Below are 23,846 nucleotides of genomic sequence, written 5' to 3'. Positions count from 1 at the left end.
CCGGGGACAGACTCTTCTGAAGGCTGGGGGGGGGGGGACAAGGGCTTTTCTTCCCACCCCCAGCATTTTAAAAAACCCCAGGACAGCGGAGGACTTCTCCGCTGTCCGGGGCGATCTTAAAATGCTGGCCGGCGGCATTTTAAAATCGCCCCGGGACAGCGGAGGACTTCTCCGCTGTCCGGGGCGATTTAAAAGCCTCTGGGAAGGCAGGCAGGGGGGGCAAAGACTTTCGCCCCCCGCCAGCCTTCAGAAGAGGTCCTGGACCCATAGGGAAATTCGTCTTGCGAAGCAACTCGCAAACGGAAAACCCTTTCGTCTTGCGGGTTTTCCGTCTTGCGAGGCACCACTGTACATGACTTTTCACACACCCTTTCAAACACAGGCATTTGGAGAGGACCTCTAACTTGGCAGAGAGAAGACCTAAAATTCAGGACAAAGCTGTATCAATACAGGACGCACCGAAATACAGGACAGGAGGCAATCGTACTATTGACCTGCCCAAATAGATGTGGGGTTGCAGCTTCGCAGCGTAACCTGAGATGCTCCAATGGTAGAATTCTAATTCGCCTCAATAAGGCACACTTTTGAGCAATACTCATTTACAGGGTTGTGCTGCATAAAGGTGCCGTGCTATGTAGTGCTTTAGAAGTAGTTCTTGATACGTTTTCAGAAGAACGTCACACATACGTTGCTTGTTAACGTTTTGGGCTGCTTTTCTGATCGTTCAAAGCGGCTTGCAAAACAAAAATGGTGACCAGGGACTTGCAGAAGATGCTTGCCAAAATCCCAGTTGCCAAGCTTGCTAAACTAAAAGCCAGCTAGCTGAGAAAAATGTGCCTTTCCAAAGGCAAGTAAAGAAGGATATATAATTCTGAAGTTAATGGAGAAGGCTTTCCCAGAGATGGGGAAGAGGATTGGACAAATGCATGGAGGATACTATTAGCCATGATGGCTCTGTTTTTACCTCCACTGTTGGAGATGGTATGCCTCTGGATACCAGCCGCTTGGAATCACAAGTGGGAAGGGTGCTGTTAAGCTTTTGGGTCCTCCTTGCTAGCTTTCCCTGGGCGTCTGGCTGGCCACTCACAGGATGCTGGAATATAATGGACCTATGGCCTCATCCAGAAGATCTGTTCTTACGTTGTTATAATTTGAAGGAATAGTGGGAGCGTCACAAAATATTTCCCACTATCATATTCACTCAGCAAGGTTTCAGTCACTCAACACTTAATAGGTTTCCCAAGCTAATCTTTCTGAATTTAGGCTGAGTAGGGCTGGCCATTCTTTTAATTTAGGTTTATGGATTCTAGCCTCTCTCAGGGTCTTCAGGGAAAGGAATTTTATTTCAATGTGGTGGGTCAGAACCAAAAAGGTTGGCTAAGTTCTCCTGGTCCCGTCTCCAGCTACTGTAACAGGTAAACTCTGCAAGCCATCAATTTACAAAGCAACTAGAAAATAAAATAGCTTTTTATATTTATAGGTTGGATGCTTGAGGCTAGCTTTTTAGACTGAAGAGTGCAGGAGTCTGGGTTGGATCTATAAAAATGCAGCAATCAAACATCAAGGCATTTCTCAATCTCTCAAGTACCAATTGAGTTTCACAGAACTCATCAAAAGCATAACAGATGGAGCAAAATAATAATTTTGTTAGCAAATCTTGAGATTAATTTTTAAAGAATAATATGCAGAGAATAAATTTAGAGGTGATTGGAAGGTTTAGTGAGGTGTTTATTTGAGACTAAAATGGTCTGTTTTCAAAGTTATATAGGGAGTTGCTATTTGTATCTGACTGAATCACCACAACCATATTCTACTTCAGAATACCAAATCTTCCAAGCATAGTAATGTAACTGAACAAAATTGGCACTTGAACTGCAAGTAGGGAGTGTTATATTAAAAATTTCGGATGGGGTAGGATGGAGGGGGTCAGTCTTGAGGAATAGGTGTAACATAGGCCAAATGACTGCCTATGAGCAGGCAACCAAACATTGTTAACTCCTATTATGTTAATATGCAGTTATGTGCCTTTTGAAAGCTTTTAGGGGTCGCGTTGCCCCAGAAATCCCCTCCAACAACCACTCCTTCACCCATCCGTCTCGGTGAGCAGTAAAACCCAGAAGTCAGTATCAAAGAATTTTTAAGTAAGAAGGAGCTAACAAATTCTGGCTAATGGGAATGTCACTTTAGGAACGGTGTCTGTATATTTGAGGACTCTTCTCCTCTTTCACTAAAGTTTATTATTAATTGCAATTGTGTAATTTTCGTTTTCCCCACCACAGGTGAAACAAGAAACATTATTCCAAACATGTCACTTGACTTTGACAGCGCAGCTTTGCAAGTACAACATGAAGATGAAGAATATGATCCGGAGGACTATGCTAGGGAGCAAGAGGTAAAAACTAAGACTTGCCAAAACTTCATGTTTCTTATTCTGCCCCCGCCCCCCAACTTTCCTTTTTTCTTGCGCTGGGGTAGATGACTTGTTCAGCACTAAGGACCACATTGGAAATGATTTAGAACATTTCGAACATATTAAGAGCCTGACGTACCAGGCCAATGACCCATCTGGCCCAGCAGTATATCATAAACAGTTCATTATATAATTCACAATATTCTTTCCTTTCAATATTATGTTCTTCCCTTTCAAACCTTCTTAAAAGGTCAACCAGATGATTTTAAGACAAGATAGCTCCTGGCTGATGTAAATACGTTCACCAGCTATAGAGCTATTGTAGCTAGTAGCTGAACTTCATGAAGTTGTCTAATCCTCTCTTAAAGCCATCCAAGTTGGTGACTGTTGCTATTTCTTGTGGAAGTGAATTTCAGAATCAACTGTGCTCTGTGTGAAGAAGTACTTTTCTTTCGTCTGTTCTGAATCTTTCAACATTCAGTTTCATTGAATGCCCACAAGTTTAATTTCTTGAGAGATGGGAAAATTTCTATATACAGTGGTGCCCCGCAAGACGAATGCCTCGCAAGACGGAAAACCCGCTAGACGAAAGGGTTTTCCGTTTTGGAGGTGCTTCGCAAAACGAATTTCTTATGGCCTTGCTTCGCAAGACGAAAATGTCTTGCGAGTTCCTGCGGGTCCCCCCCCTTTTCCCCAAGCCTCTAAGCCGCTTATCAGCTGATCCGCTAAGCCGCTTATCAGCTGATCCGCTAAGCCGCTAATAGCGCTAATCCGCTAAGCCGCTAATGGGCTTGCTTCGCAAGACGAAAAAACCGCAAGACGAAGAGACTCGTGGAACGGATTCTTTTCGTCTTGCGAGGCACCACTGTATATATATACCGTGTGTGTGTGTGTGTATATATATATATATATATATGCAGGTTTTGGTGTCTTCGGGTGTCTTCCCGTGTAAGAGTCGGGGTGTCTGTGCGACGTTTCGACGAGGTCTCACTCGTCATCTTCAGGCTGGTGCTTTCGGCTTCTTGTTACTGGAACAGAGCAGAGTCTGGTGTTTGAGTTCCTATAAATACTGTTGAGGGGTGTGGTGTATAGCCTCCAACGTTCTGGGCAGAGAGGAAGTTCCTAGATTAGTGTGCCTTTTCTTCTTTTGTTCCTTAATTACTTGAGGGATATCTTGGGTGATTTCATGAGTGATATTCTGAATACCACTGGGTGGGTCATTAAGTGTAGATTAGTTGCTAAAGCTTTCGTGTCTTGACCTCTTGAGCTTGTGAAGAGTTTTTCTGAGAAGATGGCTGTGCTGCATTTAGTTGTGTTCTGGCTTGGCTTCGTGTATAGGGGCGAGCTGTGGTTTTGTGCCTTGTGCCAGCCAGATCTGTGTAGGGATTGCAGGGGGGTGCAGCATCCGGAGGTGCCACTATAGTTTGGCTACTGGATGGAGTCTGTAATATGTCTGTGGAGAGGGTCTGGGTTTGGGTCTGGTGTGGTTGATTGGTGACGGCGTTCTGTGTGCCTCTGGTTCTGGTGTCGGTTTTTGTGGGGAGGGCTAATTTCCAGATGTCTGGCAGGCGGGACGTGTCGTCACCAATCAAACCCAGACCCTCTCCACAGACATATTACAGACTCCATCCAGTAGCCAAACTATAGTGGCACCTCCGGATGCTGCACCCCCCTGAATACCACCCAGTGGTATTCAGAATATCACTCATGAAATCACCCAAGATATCCCTCAAGTAATTAAGGAACAAAAGAAGAAAAGGCACACTAATCTAGGAACTTCCTCTCTGCCCAGAACGTTGGAGGCTATACACCACACCCCTCAACAGTATTTATAGGAACTCAAACACCAGACTCTGCTCTGTTCCAGTAACAAGAAGCCGAAAGCACCAGCCTGAAGATGACGAGTGAGACCTCGTCGAAACGTCGCACAGACACCCCGACTCTTACACGGGAAGACACCCGAAGACACCAAAACCTGCATATATATATACATATATATATATATATATATCAGGCTTCCTCAGCCTCGGCCCGCCAGATGTTTTTTGGCCTCCCATGATCCCTAGCTAGCAGGACCAGTGGTCAGGGATGATGGGAATTGTAGTTTCAAAACATCTGGAGGGCCGAGTTTGAGGAAGCCTGCTCTATTTGCACTTTCTCTAAGCCATGCATAACATTCACACCTCTAGCATGTTTTCTAAAGTTAGATGCCCAAATGTTGTAGCCTCTCCTCATAGAAGAGTTGCTCTATGCTCTTGATCATTTTGGTTGCCCTCTTCTGAACCTTTTCCAGCTCTACAATATGACTGACCTAGCATGTCTGCTATACAGCTATAATGGCAGGTCCAACTTGTGTAGTTGTTGAGCTTTTTCTGTGACTTCCTTATTCTGGGATTGGACTCCACCGCAGAAATCTTCTTTATGTTAAGACTAATACTGTTGTCTTGGAAAGACATTTATAGTGACATCATAATCTTCTTGAAATTACACCTGAGTGTCTCATGATGTCACCAAAACAGCTCATTAGTGTGGCTGGCTGTTTAAAAAAACACCTTTAAATAAAGTGCTTTTGTCATTTGCTATTTCTTAAGCTTCTGTACATGTTGGAGTCAGCTGTTGTAACAGAACTGTGAATTATGCCTTCTCTTATCTGGAGTATTTAGGAATGTGGGTGCCTCTCTTGGTTATGAAGAGAGATTCTGCTGTTCTATGCAGCACTTCAGTATGTGTTTCTTATACATTTAGTTTAATTTATTTAGTGTTTTAGGGTGCCTGTTGCACATGTAACTGATTTTGCTGTGTATCAGTTTTCCCTGAGAGTTCTGTATATTTTGTGGAGAGAGAAAAAACACACAGATCTGCTAATTTCTAAATGGAGTTGTGTCAAGAGGGCTTATAGGAAAACTATTGCTGGTTAATTGCATTGCAGCAAGATACTTGTATTGATTTAGTCCTAGAGAACCAGAGTGGCTCTTGCACCACCATCAGCTGACCAGTACAATCTTCTGTCATTGTTGCATTAATGCTAAATAATCAGCATAGAATTTGTTTTGCTTCTTGTCTAGTTTGGTCATTAAAGGGGGGAAGTATTCCTTGATGGATATGCTTCCTGTCCCACTTAATCCACCTTGCTATTGGCTTTCACAGTATCACAGCTACAGTATTTATCTCAAAGTAGTAATCTAGGATAATTTGCCAGAATGCATTCGTGTTCAGATATCAAATGGAATTCACCAGCCCCTTGATTTTTGTTTGTTTTTTTGAAGCCACCTTCTGTGGCTTCAAAAACTCCCAACTTTCCCTCCTTTAGGTATGCTGATTACTAACTGAATTAATTCCCTGCCTTCCACCGGGATGGTGACATGCTTCCCTAATTTTCGCAGAGGTGTAAACATGTTTATGGGCTGTACTACCACTTCATACTGCAAGTGGGGACTGACTTGATTAGACATTTTTCTATAAACCCCCTATCCCCAAACCTCTGACGTAAGCATGCCAGGAAGAAGGGGGACTGTATGGCAGTAGTGAGCAAGTCTGGATGTAAAAGCGGGCATGACAATGGGTGTGATTTGTTAGCTTAATGTAGCAGACTATATTCCAGCCACAGAAAAGTGAGAGGTATACACACGCACACTGTGTATTTAGCAATCTATAGTTATATCGTCATCCAGCCTAATGAAGGATTATTATAGTAAAGGGCACATTCCAGCCAGGCAAAACACTTGATGGTGGAGAGCAGGGCCAGGAAGAGCCTGTTGCCTACAAATAGTCCTAAGGGCCAGAAGGAGAGGGCTGCATTTGGTCTCTGGCCTTGAGATTCTCCATCCCTCTTCTAATCCATAGAGCAGGGTTTCCCAAACTTTGTCTCCAGCTGTTGTTGGACTACAACTCCCATCATCCCTAGCTAGCAGGACCAGTGGTCAGGGATGATGGGAACTATAGTCCCAAAACAGCTGGAGATCCATAGAGATGATCTGAAATCCTTGTACAACAGGCACAATCTTTTCTCCTTTACAACAGTATAAAAATGCAGCCCTTCCTTTCTTCCTGCCCCTCCCCCAGCAAAAATGAATCCGTGTCTTAGGTATATTTTGTATTCCCACTTCTGGCCTTCTATTGTCTCACGTTGGTCAACTCACATTTTCCCAGCGCTCTGCTACTAAAATTATTCACCTCTCTTGTCATCATCATATTCCTTAAATCCCTACACTGACTTCCTATCAGTTCCCAAATCCTGCACAAGGTCCTCAGTTTTGCTTTCAAAACCTTCCATGGCCTTGCTCACCCTTCTCTCTCTGTTCTTATATACCTTAACTCATCCAGTTCCAGCATCCTCCGCTCTCCAAAGGTTTCCTGCTCCCCTCCAGCTGACTCTTATGAGTGGATCTTTAGAAGAAACTCATCTACTTCACTCCAGTTCTGAAGTCCTCAATACTGTGCAGTGCTGAAGCCCTAGTCTATATAGAAATAGTAATTGTAAACATTGAACAAAAAGGTGTTGATAGTGTATAGCTTGGAACGTCTGAGAACATTTAGATGACAATGTGTAGTATATTTGATAAGTTTAGAATCTTGATTGTCATGCCAAAAAGAAGAGGTATAGTTCTCCTGGTGGTTTTGGTGCAGTCTTACTTATGTGGTTACCCCCTTTATTTTTCATATAGTAATCGCACTCTAGTGGAACGCGGGTGGCGCTGTGGGTTAAACCACAGTCTAAGACTTGCCGATCAGAAGGTCGGCGGTTTGAATCCCCGCGACGGGGTGAGCTCCCATTGCTCGGTCCCTGCTCCTGCCAACCTAGCAGTTCGAAAGGACATCAAAGTGCAAGTAGATAAATAGGTATCGCTCCAGCGGGAAGGGAAACAGCGTTTCTGTGCGCTGCTCTAGTTCGCCAGAAGCGGCTTAGTCATGCTGGCCACATGACCCGGAAGCTGTACGCTGGCTCCCTCAGCCAATAAAGTGAGATGAGCGCCGCAACCCCAGAGTCGGTCACGGCTGGACCTAATGGTCAGGGGTCCCTTTACCTTTACCTTTAATCCCACTCTAAAATATGAGAGAGGCACTTCTCCTATTTGCCCGTTAATCTTTTTGTGAGCTGATGCTTTAATAAACAAACATGTATAGGCTTTGCTAGTTTTAGGATGAAGAAAAATTGGGTATCTAATTTAAAACACCATAATCGCTTATGTTGTGTACAGTTTTCTAGTAGCGTGAAAAAAAGAAAATGTACTGCACAGATGTATCAGTTGAGATCCATTCTAAGTACCAAAACCTCACTGAAGGTTTGGAAGAACAGGTGCACTCTATACAGGATTCCTTGCTCCAAGTAAGTAAAGAAAGTTTATTTTAGTTAGTTGCTGAAAAGTAACTTCCTCAACAAAGAAATACCGGGGAAGGGTATTCTGAGAGATGTAAGTGGCCTGTAGCTATTCCCTCCCAAAAGAAAGGTTGGTCCTGCAGAGACTTAAGTTCTACATTCACAGCATTTTCTGGCTTTTTTAAAAAAAAAATACTTAGAGAAGTGCAGTATTGGTTTCCTATCATGATACTTCAGTTGAAATAATGTTACATTATTACCACCCACTCCAGCTTCGAAGTAAAATTATAGGGTTCCCAAGTTTTGTATGTTCCATTGCATATTATTTATTTAAAGCATTTATTCCTTGTTATTTAGCCAGAAACGCTCCCAGAGTGGCCTACAAAAATTGGTTATAGAGACTCATAATCTAGAAAGCCACGACATACGAAGAAAAGGCATGGGAGGGAGAAGGCAAGAGCAGGCTCAAACAGATTTTCTTCAGGTTACCATTCTTGTAATGCAGTTATATAGATCTGTCTAGACAGCAAGAGCAGCAACTCTTTTCTGAAGTCAGCAGCAGTTGTGGGTGTTCCTTTACCTTTGATAAAACCCCACCCTCCATCAATTCCTGGAGCAGAGCAGGAGGCAGTATTCAGGCCAGGAGGATAGGATAGCTTTTGCCACACACTCTTCCCTTAGGCAGGCTTGCATATCAATATAATGTCATGTCAAGACAAACAGTGCAACATTCAAATCGGCTACCTGTCCTGGCTTCTCTAAGTCATCTAGGAGTTGAGATGGAGAACTCTGTGTGTGGGTGTGAGAGACAGACAGGGGGCTGGGGGAGAGTTCCCCACCCTGTATTCTGAGAAATGTGAGGAATGGAGTGATAAGCTCATACAAAGGACGCGGGTGGCACTGTGGGTTAAACCACAGAGCCTAGGACTTGCTGATCAGAAGGTCGGCGGTTCAAATCCCTGCGACGGGGTGAGCTCCTGTTGCTTGGTCCCTGCTCCTGCCAACCTAGCAGTTCGAAAGCACGTCAAAGTGCAAGTACATAAATAGGTACCACTCCGGCGGGAAGGCAAATGGTGTTTCCGTGCACTGCTCTGGTTTGCCAGAAGCTGCTTAGTTATGCTGGCCACATAACCCGGAAGCTGTACGCCGGCGCCCTTGGCCAATAAAGCAAGATGAGTGCCGCAACCCCAGAGTCGGTCACGACTGGACCTAATGGTCAGGGGTTCCTTTACCTTTACCTTTAAGCTCATACAAAGAAACTGGTGATTGGGTAACGTATCGCTCCTGATTATTTTCAAGTAGTCAGTTACAGGCGTTGGGTCCAGAGTGTCTAATCTGCAAACAGTCTTACCATTCTCCAAAGGGACTCTGATCCAACAGAGACATCTGCTGCATCCCACAGCACTGTCTCCCACACTTTCATAGGGTCCACAAACCTTCCAGAGCAGATTCTTGCAGTCATGGGGGTGTAGTATAAGGAGATGCAGGGGCAACTAGTAGCAACAACGACAACAGCTTCCTTCTCTGAATTCTGCCTATGACGCATCCAGTTAGCAGAGTGCTGCTGCGGCCATGTCTGTATCCAACCTAATTGTCTGAACTACAGTCTTAGAGATATATTTCCGATGTGCAACTTTGTGCTGAACAAGTTAATGAATTCTAATCTTGCTTACTGTTTTGGGTAGCAGCAAAGCATGCCCCTCAAAGGCATCTATGTGTAGGTTGTGCAATAGGTCAGCTCCCATAAATGAATGTGTTACTATGGTTCTATTCCATCTTACCTGCCTTGTTTATGAGAATGAATATCTTCCATACTTTTTGTGCAAATGTTCATGGCCCAGCAGAGAAAGAATAATATGTGCTGTGGTGGCAATATTATAATGGTATGGCATTTTCAGAACAATTTAGCATGCCTTCTCCTCAGTTTAATTCCTTTGGTATTGAAGGTGCCGAAACCTCTTTGGCTTCAGCACAAGTCGAGTTAGTGGATATGTGCTCCATAGAATCAAATAAATATAGAATTGTAGAGTTGGAAGGGACCCTGGGGATCATATAGTCCAATCTTCTGCATGTTTATGTAACTATAATAAGTCTTATTTCAGTTGCAGCAGCTATTAACAGACCTTCCCCATGATATGCTAGAAGACAGCGGAGATCACCTCTCTGATTACAGTGCACCTGAGGACCATGAACAGTAAGAAACTTGACTCTCTCTATTATCCTCCACCCACTCCTGACAGTGTTGAAATTTTTCAATGGCACTCACAGTAACTGTATGAGCAACATCAACTGCCTGAGTAGGAGGCCAGATGAAGAAAAAAGCTATTAATATATATATATCACAATAATGCTACATATGCTCATGTGTTTCCTATGGCTCCATGTACTTTCTTTATAGAGTGCAGAAACCCTGGGATCAGGGTGCCAACAGATGGAATGATCATCCAGTTGCAACAAATCCACCAAGTGTAAGTTAATACGACATACAGTGGACCAGATTGGCATGCTTTCTTGCTTGTTTATCTTTATCTTTGCTCAGGTTTGCAAAATAATAATTTATTCATGTTGTCTTTCAAACGTTTCTAGCTGTAACATAACTAGTACCCAGTTGTGCTAACTAACTTTATTCACAGGGCTATGAACAGGGTCAGAATTTGTATGCTGAGCGCTTTTTGTATGACCAAGGCAACTTCCAAGGTGAAATGCATGGCAGTGACTGGTCAGAGCATCACAATGAAGATGAAGATAAAAGCATGTATGAGATTTCTGGCAGAGCTAGTGAGGATGGATCTGATGAAGTGTATCTGGGAGGAGATGGGTTTAAAGCATCTAGCCACTACCAACAAGACAATATATATCACCTTCCAGAAAACTTTAGGCCATACACAAATGGCCACCAGCAAGAGTTCAGTAAGCAACACAGCAAAACAGACAATTTCATTGATGCTAAGAAGGAAAATCTGAAGGTATGTAGACTCTTTGAAGCTGCTATTTTGTCTTCTCATTTCCTGAAACTCATCTTCCAAAGCTGTAAAAACTAGTGGCATTGCAAGAAAACTACAACCTCAAGATTAAGTCAGTTTGTAACTTTCAAATAGCAAATCTGGCACTTCTGAGTTGGGTCTAAGCTCTGTTGAAATTGTTAGGGCTGCTTTCCAAGTAATGGTTTCCAAATTAAGGTCTTGGGGTACTACATTTCACATATTGTTTGAGCCTGGTATCCGAAACAAATAGAAAATACAGGAAGTGTTTTCTTTTAAGTACATGAGCATATAAAGAGGTGTGGGATATAGCTATTAATGATAAATTAACATGTGCCATTAAGGTAAGACGAGGAATACGCAGGAGAAATATTTTTGAGGAGATATGGAAGGTGTTTGTAGAATTTGTACTGTTAAAATGGAAAGGGGTCAAACCATTGCAAGAGGTGGTGAAATTTTGGGAGGTTGGATAGTTACAATGGAATGGTCTTGGTGGTGGGGTGCATACTTTTATTCTTATTTATTTATGATTATTACTTTGTAAAAAACAACAACAGAAAAAACAAATAAAATAAAAAATAAAGTACATGAGTGACGAGAGGCAAGGAGTAGGAATGGGGCTTATATATGCTTCCTTTATATGTGGCACTATACAGTACATGTATATTTCATAATTGGGTATTGGAACTCTGATAACAAATGTAAGAAGCGACTTTTACTTTTTAAAGAAATTATGTTTTTCTGTTGTAGTTGCAATGTGGCACTTCAGAAACAACTGTGGAGCCTTGCAAAGTAGTATATAAGCCATACCAGAATAACATCCAGCAATCAGTCCCTATTTCTCCAGATGCAACAAGAAGAAATGACGCATTTGAAGAGATGCAACAAGAATTTTTGGGTACTGGTGAGGGTAAGTTGTTAATTATTCTAAGAATTTATGTTCTATGGGTAGCAGATGAGATATCCTTATAGATGGTGGTGCCCTGTGATTTGCCTACGTCAGGGACATGTGACTAGTTGATCTATATGTGCTTTTCCCTTTAGGCTTCTTCAGTTTAGTCTCTGCCTTCTCCTAAAGTGTTTGTATTTCCTCTGCTCTGCTCTCTTTGTCAGTGTTCTGTGCTGGCTTCCTTTCCTGCTACCGCCCTATCTTTGCCCTTTTCTCTTTATTGCTCTTTTTCTGAAGTATTTTCTAAAAAACAACAACCCTAACTTCATTTCCTTCTTTACTGTCTTCTTTGGCTCCCCAAAACCTTTGCAGTGATGAAGATGCACACACAAGTTGGTGAAACAGTCTGACCTGGTGGCTGGATCCATCCTAACTAACCAAATGCACACTGCCAACATTAAGGGGCGCAAGCAACTTGGTCAAGCAGTGAAGCAACACACACCATAAACTGGCTAGCGCTCAGGGCAGTCAGTCTAGCACCAAGACACTTCACAGTCACCATTTGCCACAAAAGTGTTGGTCCTGACAGAAGACACAACCACAAAAGCACATCTAGAATACCAAGGGGACGGCAGATCATGCTTGCTCCTAAAAGAGGCACAAGCTTTCCTTATCTTTGCAGAAGAAAACCTGGCCTTGATTGTAGCACAGTACAACAGACTACCTCACCAGACTATATCTAGCCAGCAGAGTGGACACTGAACAGGCATGCCTTTTCCAAAATCCAGGCCAATATTGGACCTCTCTCAGGTTGAGAGGCAAAGACTCCAAAAGACTGGACGTGCTACACAGGTGATTGACACAATTCTGGCCTCCAGAAGGCATCAACTACAGTGGTGCCCCGCAAGACGAATGCCTCGCAAGACGGAAAACCTGCTAGACGAAAGGGTTTTCCGTTTTTGAGCTGCTTCGCAAGACGATTTTCCCTATGGGCTTGCTTTGCAAGACGAAAACGTCTTGCGAGTGTTCCGATTTTTTTCCGATCCCCCCCTTTTTCTAAGCCACTAATAGCCTTTTAGCAGCTAATCCGCTAAGCCTTTAATAGCTGCTAAGCCTTTAATAGCCGCTAAACTGCTAATAGTGCTAATAGCGCTAAGCCGCTAATAGGGTTGCTTCGCAAGACGAAAAAACCGCTAGACGAAGAGACTCGCGGAACGGATTAATTTCGTCTTGCGAGGCACCACTGTAACTGGATCTATGAGGCCTTTTGTGGGGAGCCTTTTCCAGATGGTGCCATAGACAGTGGATGGGCAAACTGGAACCTGGCTTCAGAGTTCATGCAGTTCCTATAATCTGGCGTGGAACAGGGCCTCAAGCCCAACACTGAGACACCAAGTTTCTGCACTAACTTCAGGGCTATCCCAGGTGAGCCACAGGTCTGTTGGCCACATCTGCAAGTGGAAAGATTCCTCAGAAGGGCAGCACTCCTTAGCTGGCCAACAGTTCACAGATTTCTGACTTGGAGACTACACATGGGCCCGGAGGTGCTAGGTCAGCCTCCTTTTGAACCCCCCAGATTGGTTTCTCTGCGCCTACTCTCCTTAAAAGTAGCATTCCAGGTAGTATTGCCTCAGCCAGGCCTTCAAGGCTCTCTCAATGAAAAAAGAACTGTTTCTGAAGGACAATGCGATTCTTCATACAGACCCTGCATTTCACACAAAAACCAGCACCACTTTCCACAGTACCTAGGAATTAATATTTCTATCCTTTTTCCTGCACTTCTCCCACCCTATAGAGCAATCTTGGCACTTGCTAGATTTCAGAAGGGCAATTAGGACACACATCAAAAGAACAAAGCGCTTTGTATCATTTCATCCTATCATAGAAAGGTGAATTAAGGGTGGGTGTGGGTATATATATATATATATATATATATATATATATATATATGTGTGTGTGTGTGTGTGTACATACACACACACACACACACACACACACACTCATTCTAGTCTATGAATCACAACACCTGTAGGCACCCAGGTGTGTTACTGCCCACTTGACAGAGTAACAGCTATTTCAACAGCTCTGCACACTCAGGCCAGCATTTATGTTTACCCATCCCTACAAAATAGAGCTTTTTAAAAAACATATATTTTTATTAAAGTTTCACAAATTTTTAACAGACACAAAAATACAAACAAACACAACACAAATAACAGGTATAATTTCAAATCCTTACTTTCTTAACATCTTTCCCTGACTTCCCCACACCTCCCCTCTTGTATTCCAATTCCAATAATTAGTTCAGCAAGTTCTTGTCCCCAGCTTTTACCTTATTATTATTATGCTTAATTCATCTTAATTAACCAATTTTAACTTATAAACCTCAATTTAAACAACAATACTCATTCTTTACACCCTTTTCTAAGGTCGACCCAAATTCCCTTCCACGAATTTCCCAGTTTTTATATTAATTGCAAAACAAAATAACAAAAAAGAAGAAAACCACATATAATTATACACCCTTTGGATTCCAAAGCTCTCACCCCCCCTTTCCCGGTTTCGATCCCCAAAAAATGTCCATCAGCTATCAGCCTGGAGACCTCACGTGAGGCCTACAAAATAGAGCTTTGCATCTTGGCAGAGGTAGCCCTTTTATTAGGTGTATATTGCAAGGTGTACTGAGCAGCTTTCAGACATTTCCTACCCATAATAAACACAGGCTCTGATAGTTGCTGCAGTGATTGCCTCACTATTTGCCAGCAGAACAAAAAATCGGTCACATCCTGAAGGGGCCTTCTCTGGCAGATAAACCAGCCAGCCATGAACACACCCTTCAAGCAACATGCTCACAACAAGCCTCACAAGACACACGCTCAGACCGCCCCGCCGTTGATCTTGTGGAAGGCTCTCTGCCTTTCCATCATATGATTTGTGTAAGATTCATAAACAAAAACTGAATGGGAACTAGGAAGGAAGAAGTCTATGTGAATGGTCAAATTGCAGGCAGCCACAGTGCTATTGCCTGGTGGGTTGAGTTCCCTCAATTTATTTTAGTAATTAATATACCACTTAAATGCCAGAATGTTGTAGGTAAAGTTGCTTGCCCAGCAGCTCTGGGACAGCAAAGACTTCATTTGTGGGGTTTTTGGAGTTTAAATATTCGGATCCCTGCATATAAGCTTCATAGTTGGCTCTGCCATCTAATTGGGGTGGGGGGGGGTGGGAATCAAAAGGCAAAACTTCTGATATTTTTATCAAGATATAATTATCCCTCCATTAAAAAAAATATGGCCATATTTATATTAGTTGGGGAAACCATACATATTTTAATATCTGATGTTTGGAAGTTGTATCTGAATTGACAGATTCTCCAGACAACATGCAGATTCTGCAACTTCAGGTTCTTAACAAAGCAAAAGGAAGAAAACTGGAAGAACTTAATAACCAGCTGGAAGAAAGAGCCCAGCAGATTAGGTATCTGTCTCATCAGCTTGCAATTGTAAAAGGTAAATCTCTTTGCCTTGGGGAGGAACCCGCAGAGTTTTGGTTTGGTTTGTGAAGATTCTAGCTCCCTTAAAAATAAAATATTTTCTTCTCTGGCAGTGGTGGGGAGCCCCCTGCCCGTAGGCCATATTAGATCCAGAAGGAATCCTCATTTGGAATTTGAGGCTGTTTTCCCCAGTTCACTCCCACTTGGGATTATTGACCGAGATCCCTTGCATTCTTGGCAGAGGTGTGTTAGAAGTTTGGGAAATAACAAAGATAAAATGCCAAAAGGGCAGTAAGAGGACCAGATATGCAAGAGTTAATATTGAAGTGCCTATTACAAATAATAAACAAAACAAAGCAGCACACTGTTATTTTGCTGTCATTTATTGTCCGAACTGTAATTTGTGTGTTCATTAAATTAAAACTACACCAATCTGGACCCTAAAATTAAATTACTTCATTAGAGACAAATTGTGTGTTCATTCTTTCCATGCTGATCATTGTATTAATGTTTACAATTGTGTGTGAGCAGGGACTGACTATTTCAGGGGGAGGGAACAGGATTCAACCAGTGGGCAAGATCGTTTGGTCTCCCCACCACCCATGGGCCATTTTGACAGGTAGACATCGTAGTCCTTTTCCCCCACCCCCTCAAACTTAATCTAGAGGTTTTAAATATTTTTCTTTCTTTTTTAAAAAAAAGATGAAAAAGATGGCATGTGTCTCAGTCTCCAGGAAAGTCAAAAACTCCATCAAAATGCCAAAGAAAGAGAAATTCAGCTTGAAGGCCAGATAAAAGCTTTAGAAACACAAATTCAGACGCTAGCTGCCAATGAGGAGCAGGTACGGTAACTATTACAATTCTCATAGTTATTAAAAGATTTGTCCAAAGTACTGCAACATTTCAGAATTTTGTTGGTGATGTCATAAAGAAAAGAGAACCATCACCCATATATAGTAGGACTCAAATGGATTAGGATTGTTTGGAAAGATATCAGAGATACTAAAAGGAGAACTACAGGATACAGTCTGCAACTAAATCCAATTATAATGCTGTTAGATCATATTAAGCAGCACATAAAGAACAATCAAAGGCTTCTTGTATCTCATTGTTGTTAGCATCTCAGATAACGTTTGGTAGCAAAATCTTGGAGAAACAGTAATCATCCAGAAATTAATCAGGGGCTAAGAAAAGTGTGTGACATCATGGTCTTGAAGAAAACTACGTGCTGTCAATTGCTTTGGGAAAGAAGTATGCAAACAGTCCACATTTCCAAGCAAAACTGGCCTTTTATTATGTATTAGCATTTTTAAAAAGCTTGATTATTATGGATATTTTTAGCCAAATATAGTTGCGTAATACTTGCTTCGTAACATATGATATGGCATTCTATTTAAGAAGTTGAAGAATACTTTGTAACCAGAGAAATTATGTCAAGAATGTTATTTTTTTTAAGGTGGCTAGAGAATCATTTTGAACTAACACGTGTTCCTGTTTGATTTTGTAGCTGATCAAACAATCTAAAGTTGCAGAAGTTGCAATGGAAACCATGCAGCAGCAGCTCTTGGAACTTCGACGCTCTGACACCCTCCAGCGTGCAAGAGAGCAGCATGAGGCGATCGTTGCAGCGCTCAAACAGAAACATGAAGAACAAGCCTTGTCTTTGCAGCAGAAACTGGATGCTAGGAATATAGCATTCCAGGAGCAGGTCAGATTGAGGTTTACAATATTGAAAATACCACACAGAGGGCATGAAACGTTGCGATGTTCTGCTTTTTCCATCTGACAAAGATTCTAAATACCAACTCTCCATTTGAAAATACACTTGGAAGGGAAGCATACGGAATGCATGGAAACTACAAAACCACAGAGCTCAGTTGTCTTCAGTGGCTTTCTCCTTTATTTTAGAAATTGAAACAGATGGTGGTTTATACTCCAGCTTTCTTTCCTGCCCCACCACTCCTAGAAGAACAGCCATTTTTCTCTTTCTAAATTGGGCTGCAGTTTCCCAGGGTCACCACCAGAGGCCCCTGGAGGACATTGCTCTTAATGTTGATAAAATTCAATTATCAAAAGCATCCATCTTTGGGACTGGTTCATACTTCCCCACCTTCATTTTTATTTACTAAAGAAGTGATTTAAAACCTTAAAGAGACTTTACCAACTGACATAACAAAAGAGATGAAATCTGAGAAGGGGGTGGTCGAAACTAAAAAAAAAAAAAGCTTTAGGCATTCTTTTTAATCTTTTTCTGTTCCTGTCTCTTTCTACACCCACATGAGGAAAAAAGCAAGCCACCTGGCTGCGTGCTGGAGGCACCATTTTGAAGGATGTGGCTGAAAAGAAAGTTGATTCATCCCACAAAAAGCTCAAGAGGCAATAGCAATAACTCTAAGAGTAGCTTCATATATCAAGCCAGGAGCAAGCTATCCTTGCAACAGCTCCTTTAAGAAACCACAGTATATTGGACTAAGTTTGTGATACCTGAACCATCCTAAAGCCTTGTTTCAATTTTTCTTTTCCTTCCCCCTCCCTCCCTTAAAAAATAAATAAATCACTAGTGAAGCAGATTATATGATGTATAAAGGTAAAGGGACCCCTGACCATTAGGTCCAGTCGTGGCCGACTCTGGGGTTGCGGTGCTCATCTCGCTTTATTGGCTGAGGGAGCCGGCGTACAGCTTCCGGGTCATGTGGCCAGCATGACTAAGCCGCTTCTGGCGAACCAGAGCAGCACACAGAAACACCGTTTAACTTCCCGCTGGAGCGGTACCTATTTATCTACTTGCACTTTGACGTGCTTTTGAATTGCTAGGTTGGCAGGAGCATATGATGTATAATCCTGTGCAAAATATATTCTGGAAAATATGTAAAATATGATTGGATATACCGTATTTTTCGCCCCATAGGACGCACTTTTTCCCCTCCAAAAATGAAGGGGAAATGTGTGTGCATCCTATGGGGCGAATGCAGGCTTTCGCTGAAGCCTGGAGAACGAGCGGCATCAGGAAGCTATCCGCAAGCCTTGCAAGCCCGACGGGAGTTCCCGCGGGCTCACAAGGCTTGCGGGCAGCAGCCTGCAGCCCGAAGCACAGGGCGCCCTCTGGAGGGCTCCCCGTGCTTCGGGCGAGTGTCTGCAAGCCTTGCAAGCCCGGCGGGAGGTCCCGCCGGGTGCGCAAGGCTTGGGGCGGCAGCCTTCCGCCCGAAGCATGTGGAGCCCTCCGGAGGGTGCCCCGTGCTTCGGGCAGGTGTGCGCAAGGCTTGGGGCAGCAGCCGCGGCTGGGGGGGGGGGGAAATAAATATTTTTATTAATTTCCCCCGCCCCCCAAAAAACCAAGGTGCGTCCTATGGGCCGGTGCGCCCTATAGGACGAAAAATATGGTAATATATCATTGTGTCTGTTACCCAAAAAAGAAGTTACATCTTAAAATAATAATAACAATCAGAACATGGTAGTTTGGTGGTGAATTGCTAATTGAAGCAAAAATGTTAATAGCACCCAAATGACATACTTTAGGAATTTCAACTGAAGTAGAGTGGATTAATTAAAAAATAAATAATAATAACTGGTCATAATAATAACTTTTTCACTGCTGGTATAAATCTGAGATCCAGAAGATGAATTAGATGGCTTACAATGGAATGAAAAAAACGAAATGTCTATACATTTTTTTCCAATTGTTGTGTTATTTAATTGACAATATGTAAATAGTTTTATGTTTTTGTGTTCCACATCCCCCCCAAACCCAATTGTGAAGTATGGATGATTTTAATATTAAACTTGATTGGGAACAGTGTAGCCTACATGGACACCCATTCTGGCTTTGTTTGTGTTGCTTGCTGTTTATTTTCAAATACATTTATCTTTAAGCTTTGATTCTATTGCTTAGCTGTTTTGCCTCTTTTGTGCTCTTGTTCTGTGATGCTGCTGTTAGTTTGGTAATTGTGTTTTAATGTAAGCTTATTTGAGTCCTTTTTGGAGGGGGAAAGTGGCATAATTTTTTTGTAAAGGTATTGATTGGAAACTTTTTATACAATTCTTTTATCAGTCAGAACTTTGCTGCCATCTAAAGGAACATGTGAAACAACTTGAAAGAACTCTTGAGGAAAGCAAAATGGAAAAAAATGAAATTATCAGTCGGCTCTCAAGAAGTCTAGAAGAAAGCCAAAACCAGTGTGCAAATCTGCTGCAGACAGGTTTGTCATATTTGCATTGTTTTGGCGGCAAACATGAATGAAGATCTGCTCAAGTTTTGAATAGGTATTTGCCTGAAAAATCACAATAGTCTCAAAACAGTAACCTTTAGAGTAAAGCTAGGTGCAGATGAAGAAACCATATGTCAGTTCCTTTGGGACAATAGCTTAATGCTATTCTTAAGTATCGTCTGAGCATGATAGTTCTTGGTTTTTGAATTTGTTTCTGAGGAACTCCAGGTTTCCTCAATGGAAACATCAACTATAACAGAGCCCTGGTAACCTGCGTATTTGACATCACAGAAAGCTGTTGATTCACAGCTGCAGGTGATTAATGGGCACATTCTAGGAATGCAGTCTTGGTTTGTGTAGTGCAGGAGTAATCAACCTTTTTATACCTACCGCCCACTAATGCATCTTTCTTGATGGTAAAATTTCTTACTGCCCACCAGTGCTCGATGGAAGAAGGATTCAGCTTGTGCCATAGAACCCCTTACCGCCCACCTAGAACCTTCAAACGCCCACTAGTGGGCGGTAGGGACCAGGCTGACAACCCGTGGTGTAGGGTGAAAAGTTGGCCCAACAAGCTTACCTAGCAAATCCTACCAACACCATACATGCTGCGCCCTAGAATCCTCTGAAAAACACTTAGGATTCCGTGGCAAATGTACAGGTATTCCTTGGCCAACAAATCAGTGGTAAAAAGAGTTATTTGAGAGGTAGGAATTAAGAAAGCCCCCCTCATCATATGTAAATTATCCTGGATTGCTCATACATTATGACGAAGCTCATATAGCACTTTCTTTGCTTAGGGTGTCATCCTAAAGAAGCGACTAGATCAGATACCTAGGTGGCATAGGTGGTGAGAGGCCTCTTGCAAGGAGAAAGATGGAAAGTTTCAGCAGAATAAAACTTCCTTTTAAGCGAACCTTGCGTAACAGGGTAAATAAGTGATGATGAGTGTGGCAGGTGATACTTAAGTGACATAAGCCCTGCCAACTCCACACTGAAAAATATTCCTGCTGGCTAAAGAAATACTGTGAAATGTCTCTGTAAGTGACATTAAAGATACCACTGTATACATTTAGACATCTTGTTCCTTAAAAAACCTACCAAGCCAGCCTTGTTCATCCTGTTTTTTTTGGCAGAGTTTCATAGTTTCCTTCAGCTTCGGGCAAGCTAAAGAAAAGCAAACATTGGACATGTCTTATGTACTCATCATTACTTTTATTTTAAAGTGCAAGGAAAAACTCAAAGGAAATAAAGCTGCCACAGTCTCAAATGCTGGAAAAGATTTTTTTTATTAAAAAACACACACCAAAAACCGAGAACTTGAGTACCTTCCATTCACATGTGGACATAATGTCCACATCCTCTCCGTAGTAGAAAAATCCAGCATTTCAGTGCATCTTTAAAAGGGTACATTTAAAAATGCTGCTACCTGATTACTGTTTCTAATTTGAGTTATTAATGTATATTCTTCTTAATGCCAAAATAGACCTTAGTCAAGGTCACTTGACAACCCCTGCCTCTGCCGTTCTTACTGTATACTCACGATATATTAATTCCAGCTCTTTCTTTTCAGGTTTGGTGAAGGAGACAAATCAGTTACGCATGCAGCTTCAGCAAGCCCAGTCTGTCCAGCTGATAAGCAATGAAATGAATAAGGCTCTGCAGGTTGGTTTATTATCCTGTTTAAATACTTTACGATTTTGGCCTGGGCACTATTTCAAGGTGCTTACCTACTAAGCTCTAAGCAGCATGGGCTCCAAATACCTGAAAAAAACACTTTGCCCTATACCATCCTAGCTATGTCTTCAGATGTCCAGGGGAGCCTCTTCTCAAAACTATCTTTACAGGATATGTGACAACAGGAGAAAGAGCCTTCTCTCTTATGATGCCTTGTTTGTGGAACACTCTCTCCATGGTAGTGCGCCTGGCAGTAGCCTTGAAATGCTTTTGTTGCCAGGTCTAAACCTTCACTGATTTCCCAAGCTTTTTATGCTGCATTCTATGCTGGTCTGCCCATATGTTGCAGTTTGCTGCCCTGATATTTTTTAATGGTTTATAAACATTCTAAAAAATAGTATATTGCTGTATGCCGAGATCATTGTGATGTTGGAGACTAGACTGAACGGTTTATTTTTACTGTCGCAGTCCTAAATTCATTTACTATGGAGCTTGCTGTTCAACTCATTGAGGATTACAACAAAGTAAATATGCATGGGATTTCCCCCCCCCCCCGTGCGCCCAGTGTGCAAAATACAGGGTAATCCTTATCCCATGTGTTCTTTCATCACACCATAAGATTGTTTCATTTTACTGACGGGGGATGATGTAGGCAGACATGACAAAAGGCCACCCCATGCATTCATTGTGAACTGGAGCTTTACCCTACTTTAAAATTTCCTTTATATTTATTTCCTAGTGGGAAAATGGCACTTAATGACATATCTATAGTGAGAAGTGTGCTGCCGTTAAGAATATGAACGAACCAAGTTTTATTACCCATCAAAGATATCTGTGCATACCATAGGGTCACCTCTTGCATTCAACCCATCTTCTTGAAATCCAGGAATCAAAGGAGTCTTTTCACCAGGCATTTGCCCCGAATTCTTGGAGACAGTGTCATTGAGTGTCACACCTGGATTTTTCCAGTAATCAGTCGATTGTAATAGACAGCACTCAGACACTTCCAGAATAAAGTGGCCCAATGAATGTCTGTCAGTCCCTGAAGTTGTTTCATTGATAAAGTAAATTCCTTTGATCAGATACTACCTGGTTCCCAACATGGGGGAAGGGTATGACAATAATATATATATCTTACCACTTTCACTTTATTTATTTTCACTTTATTTTATCATTGTCATATATAGGTATTTTAAGAAATTAAACAGATGCTTAACTGCACACTCAGCTGTGACTACAGTTGTCAGATGGTAGTGTGGTTGCTCGAGAGCAAACAGGCAAGACTCCAACCTGTCTTTTCCAGGCTTTATTCTTAGTGCAAAACTATTTACAGTGAAGAGTGCCACAAGTCCATGTCTGGCTCAGTTGCTAGCAGAATCCGGGAGTGGTCGGTCATTGTACCTCACCCAGCATAACAGTCACGTGACCCCGAACCTTCTCCTCCCCTCCCTGCGCCGAAATCTATTGCACAGAATGGGCGCTGGCAAAGGTACTTCCCTCCTCTCCGGTTTGCTCAGGCTCGGTGTTGAGTCTCTCCCTAGCATCCCCTGGTCCCACCACTTCCTCTCCACTGGAGGTGGGGCTTTCCTCCTCGCCAGAGGAGGAGCTGCTTCGCAAGATCTTCGAAGGTTCCCTATAACATGACTGCCCTTCCACCTCTCGCCTCTGAGCTGATGGCAGTTCCCTGACAACAGTCAACAACCATTTTGCCGGGGGTTCCATTCCAAGCCCCTGTGCCCCCCATGTATAAGCGAATCCCGATCCCCTTCCACCCTTTTAGTGACATGCTTCATGACATTTTCGGTTATTTCTGGGTTCGGCGCTGTGCGCGATTGCACATCTTTTGGACTCGCATTAATTTTTCATAATAATTGGTTAAATGTTAGCAGGCATATATTCCTAACTTATTCTGGATTTGTTTATCTTCCACCCCTCACCCCTGTATTTTAGGAAGAGTTAAAGGAACTTAAAGAAGAATTGGTTTTATATGAATCTGCTGCGAAACATGGTGTGTTTCTCAGTGACCCAGGTGGAGAGTTGAATGTAGACGTGACTGATTCTTATGTAGATTTGGGTATTAAAAAGAAAACTGGACTTAACAGGTACTGGGTGAACAGCTTTCTAATCTGAAAATGACTAATGCTGAAATGTTGTCCAAATAGTATCATATCTCCCTATTATGTTTTAAAGATTTAAATCTCACTTTCACATGGGGCTTGCAGTAGTCTGCTATCCAAGGGACTGTTCACGTCCATATCTACTTAGCTAAGAATTAGTTGTTGACTTCTCATTCCCTGGACCCCTAAAATTATTCCCCTTATTAATGTACCTGTGTGATACATGTTTTTGTTGCATACTTGTACTTTTGGGTAAAATGCAACCGTTACTGCTTTCTATTCGTTTTTCTTGTGTAGATTATTACCAAAGTAGCAGTGGTTTTCATAAGAAGAGAATGGACTTGTAATACTTGTGTTTAAGATTGATGTAAAGATACAGTATAAACCTTCATTAGTAAGTTTAAGGCTGTGGTGTGGTGTTAAGGCTTTGTTTTTAAGCCTGCATAAAAATATGCAAGCTGAAGGTGTACAGCTTGAGCTATATTTGTGGTGGTAGAACCAAAAGTTTAGGGCAAGTTTATTTGGTCTTGTTTGTTTTGCGGTTTATAAGCCACTTCTTGGGTAAGCCCTCAACCAGCATACAATAAAACAAAAATAACAGTAAAACAGCGATGAAAATGTTAAATAAAATAATAGCAGTATAGCAAAACAAGATACCAAATAGCTAGATGACAATCTCTAAATGGTACAGTGGTGCCCCGCAAGACGAATGCCTCGCAAGACGGAAAACTCGCTAGACGAAAGAGTTTTCCGTTTT

The 23,846-nt window shown here is 42.2% G+C and overlaps 1 protein-coding gene and 1 long non-coding RNA gene across 5 annotated transcripts in view; one reads left to right on the top strand and one right to left on the bottom strand.

Moving 5' to 3' along the window:
- The window catches only part of CEP152 (centrosomal protein 152), a 50,734-nt gene that overhangs the window by 785 nt on the left and 26,103 nt on the right, over positions 1-23,846 (top strand). For 2 of the 4 annotated variants that reach the window (XM_082198248.1, XM_082198245.1), the window contains exons 1-12: positions 4,992-5,132; positions 7,609-7,736; positions 9,830-9,921; positions 10,126-10,195; positions 10,361-10,693; positions 11,459-11,618; positions 14,966-15,106; positions 15,793-15,932; positions 16,598-16,798; positions 19,139-19,286; positions 20,869-20,960; positions 22,923-23,074. In XM_082198248.1, the coding sequence (XP_082054374.1) occupies positions 7,635-7,736; positions 9,830-9,921; positions 10,126-10,195; positions 10,361-10,693; positions 11,459-11,618; positions 14,966-15,106; positions 15,793-15,932; positions 16,598-16,798; positions 19,139-19,286; positions 20,869-20,960; positions 22,923-23,074 (1,631 nt within the window). In that variant the 5' untranslated portion in view covers positions 4,992-5,132; positions 7,609-7,634. Of the gene's footprint in view, positions 1-2,276; positions 2,393-4,991; positions 5,133-7,608; positions 7,737-9,829; positions 9,922-10,125; positions 10,196-10,360; positions 10,694-11,458; positions 11,619-14,965; positions 15,107-15,792; positions 15,933-16,597; positions 16,799-19,138; positions 19,287-20,868; positions 20,961-22,922; positions 23,075-23,846 lie in introns of those variants that run through there. The other 2 variants (XM_082198246.1, XM_082198247.1) reach the window with 2 other exon arrangements.
- On the bottom strand, positions 359-4,930 carry LOC309518590. The gene is made up of 3 exons (XR_014213531.1): positions 4,722-4,930; positions 965-1,093; positions 359-420 (listed from the first exon to the last, which is right to left on the bottom strand). It is a non-coding gene; the product is annotated as an uncharacterized lncRNA (long non-coding RNA).

Source organism: Podarcis vaucheri, assembly GCF_965113315.1.
Source record: "Podarcis vaucheri genome assembly, chromosome: 14".
Classification (NCBI taxonomy): domain Eukaryota; kingdom Metazoa; phylum Chordata; class Lepidosauria; order Squamata; family Lacertidae; genus Podarcis; species Podarcis vaucheri.
Note: the sequence above shows the minus strand (reverse complement) of the source record. Positions and strands in the feature narration are given on the sequence as shown.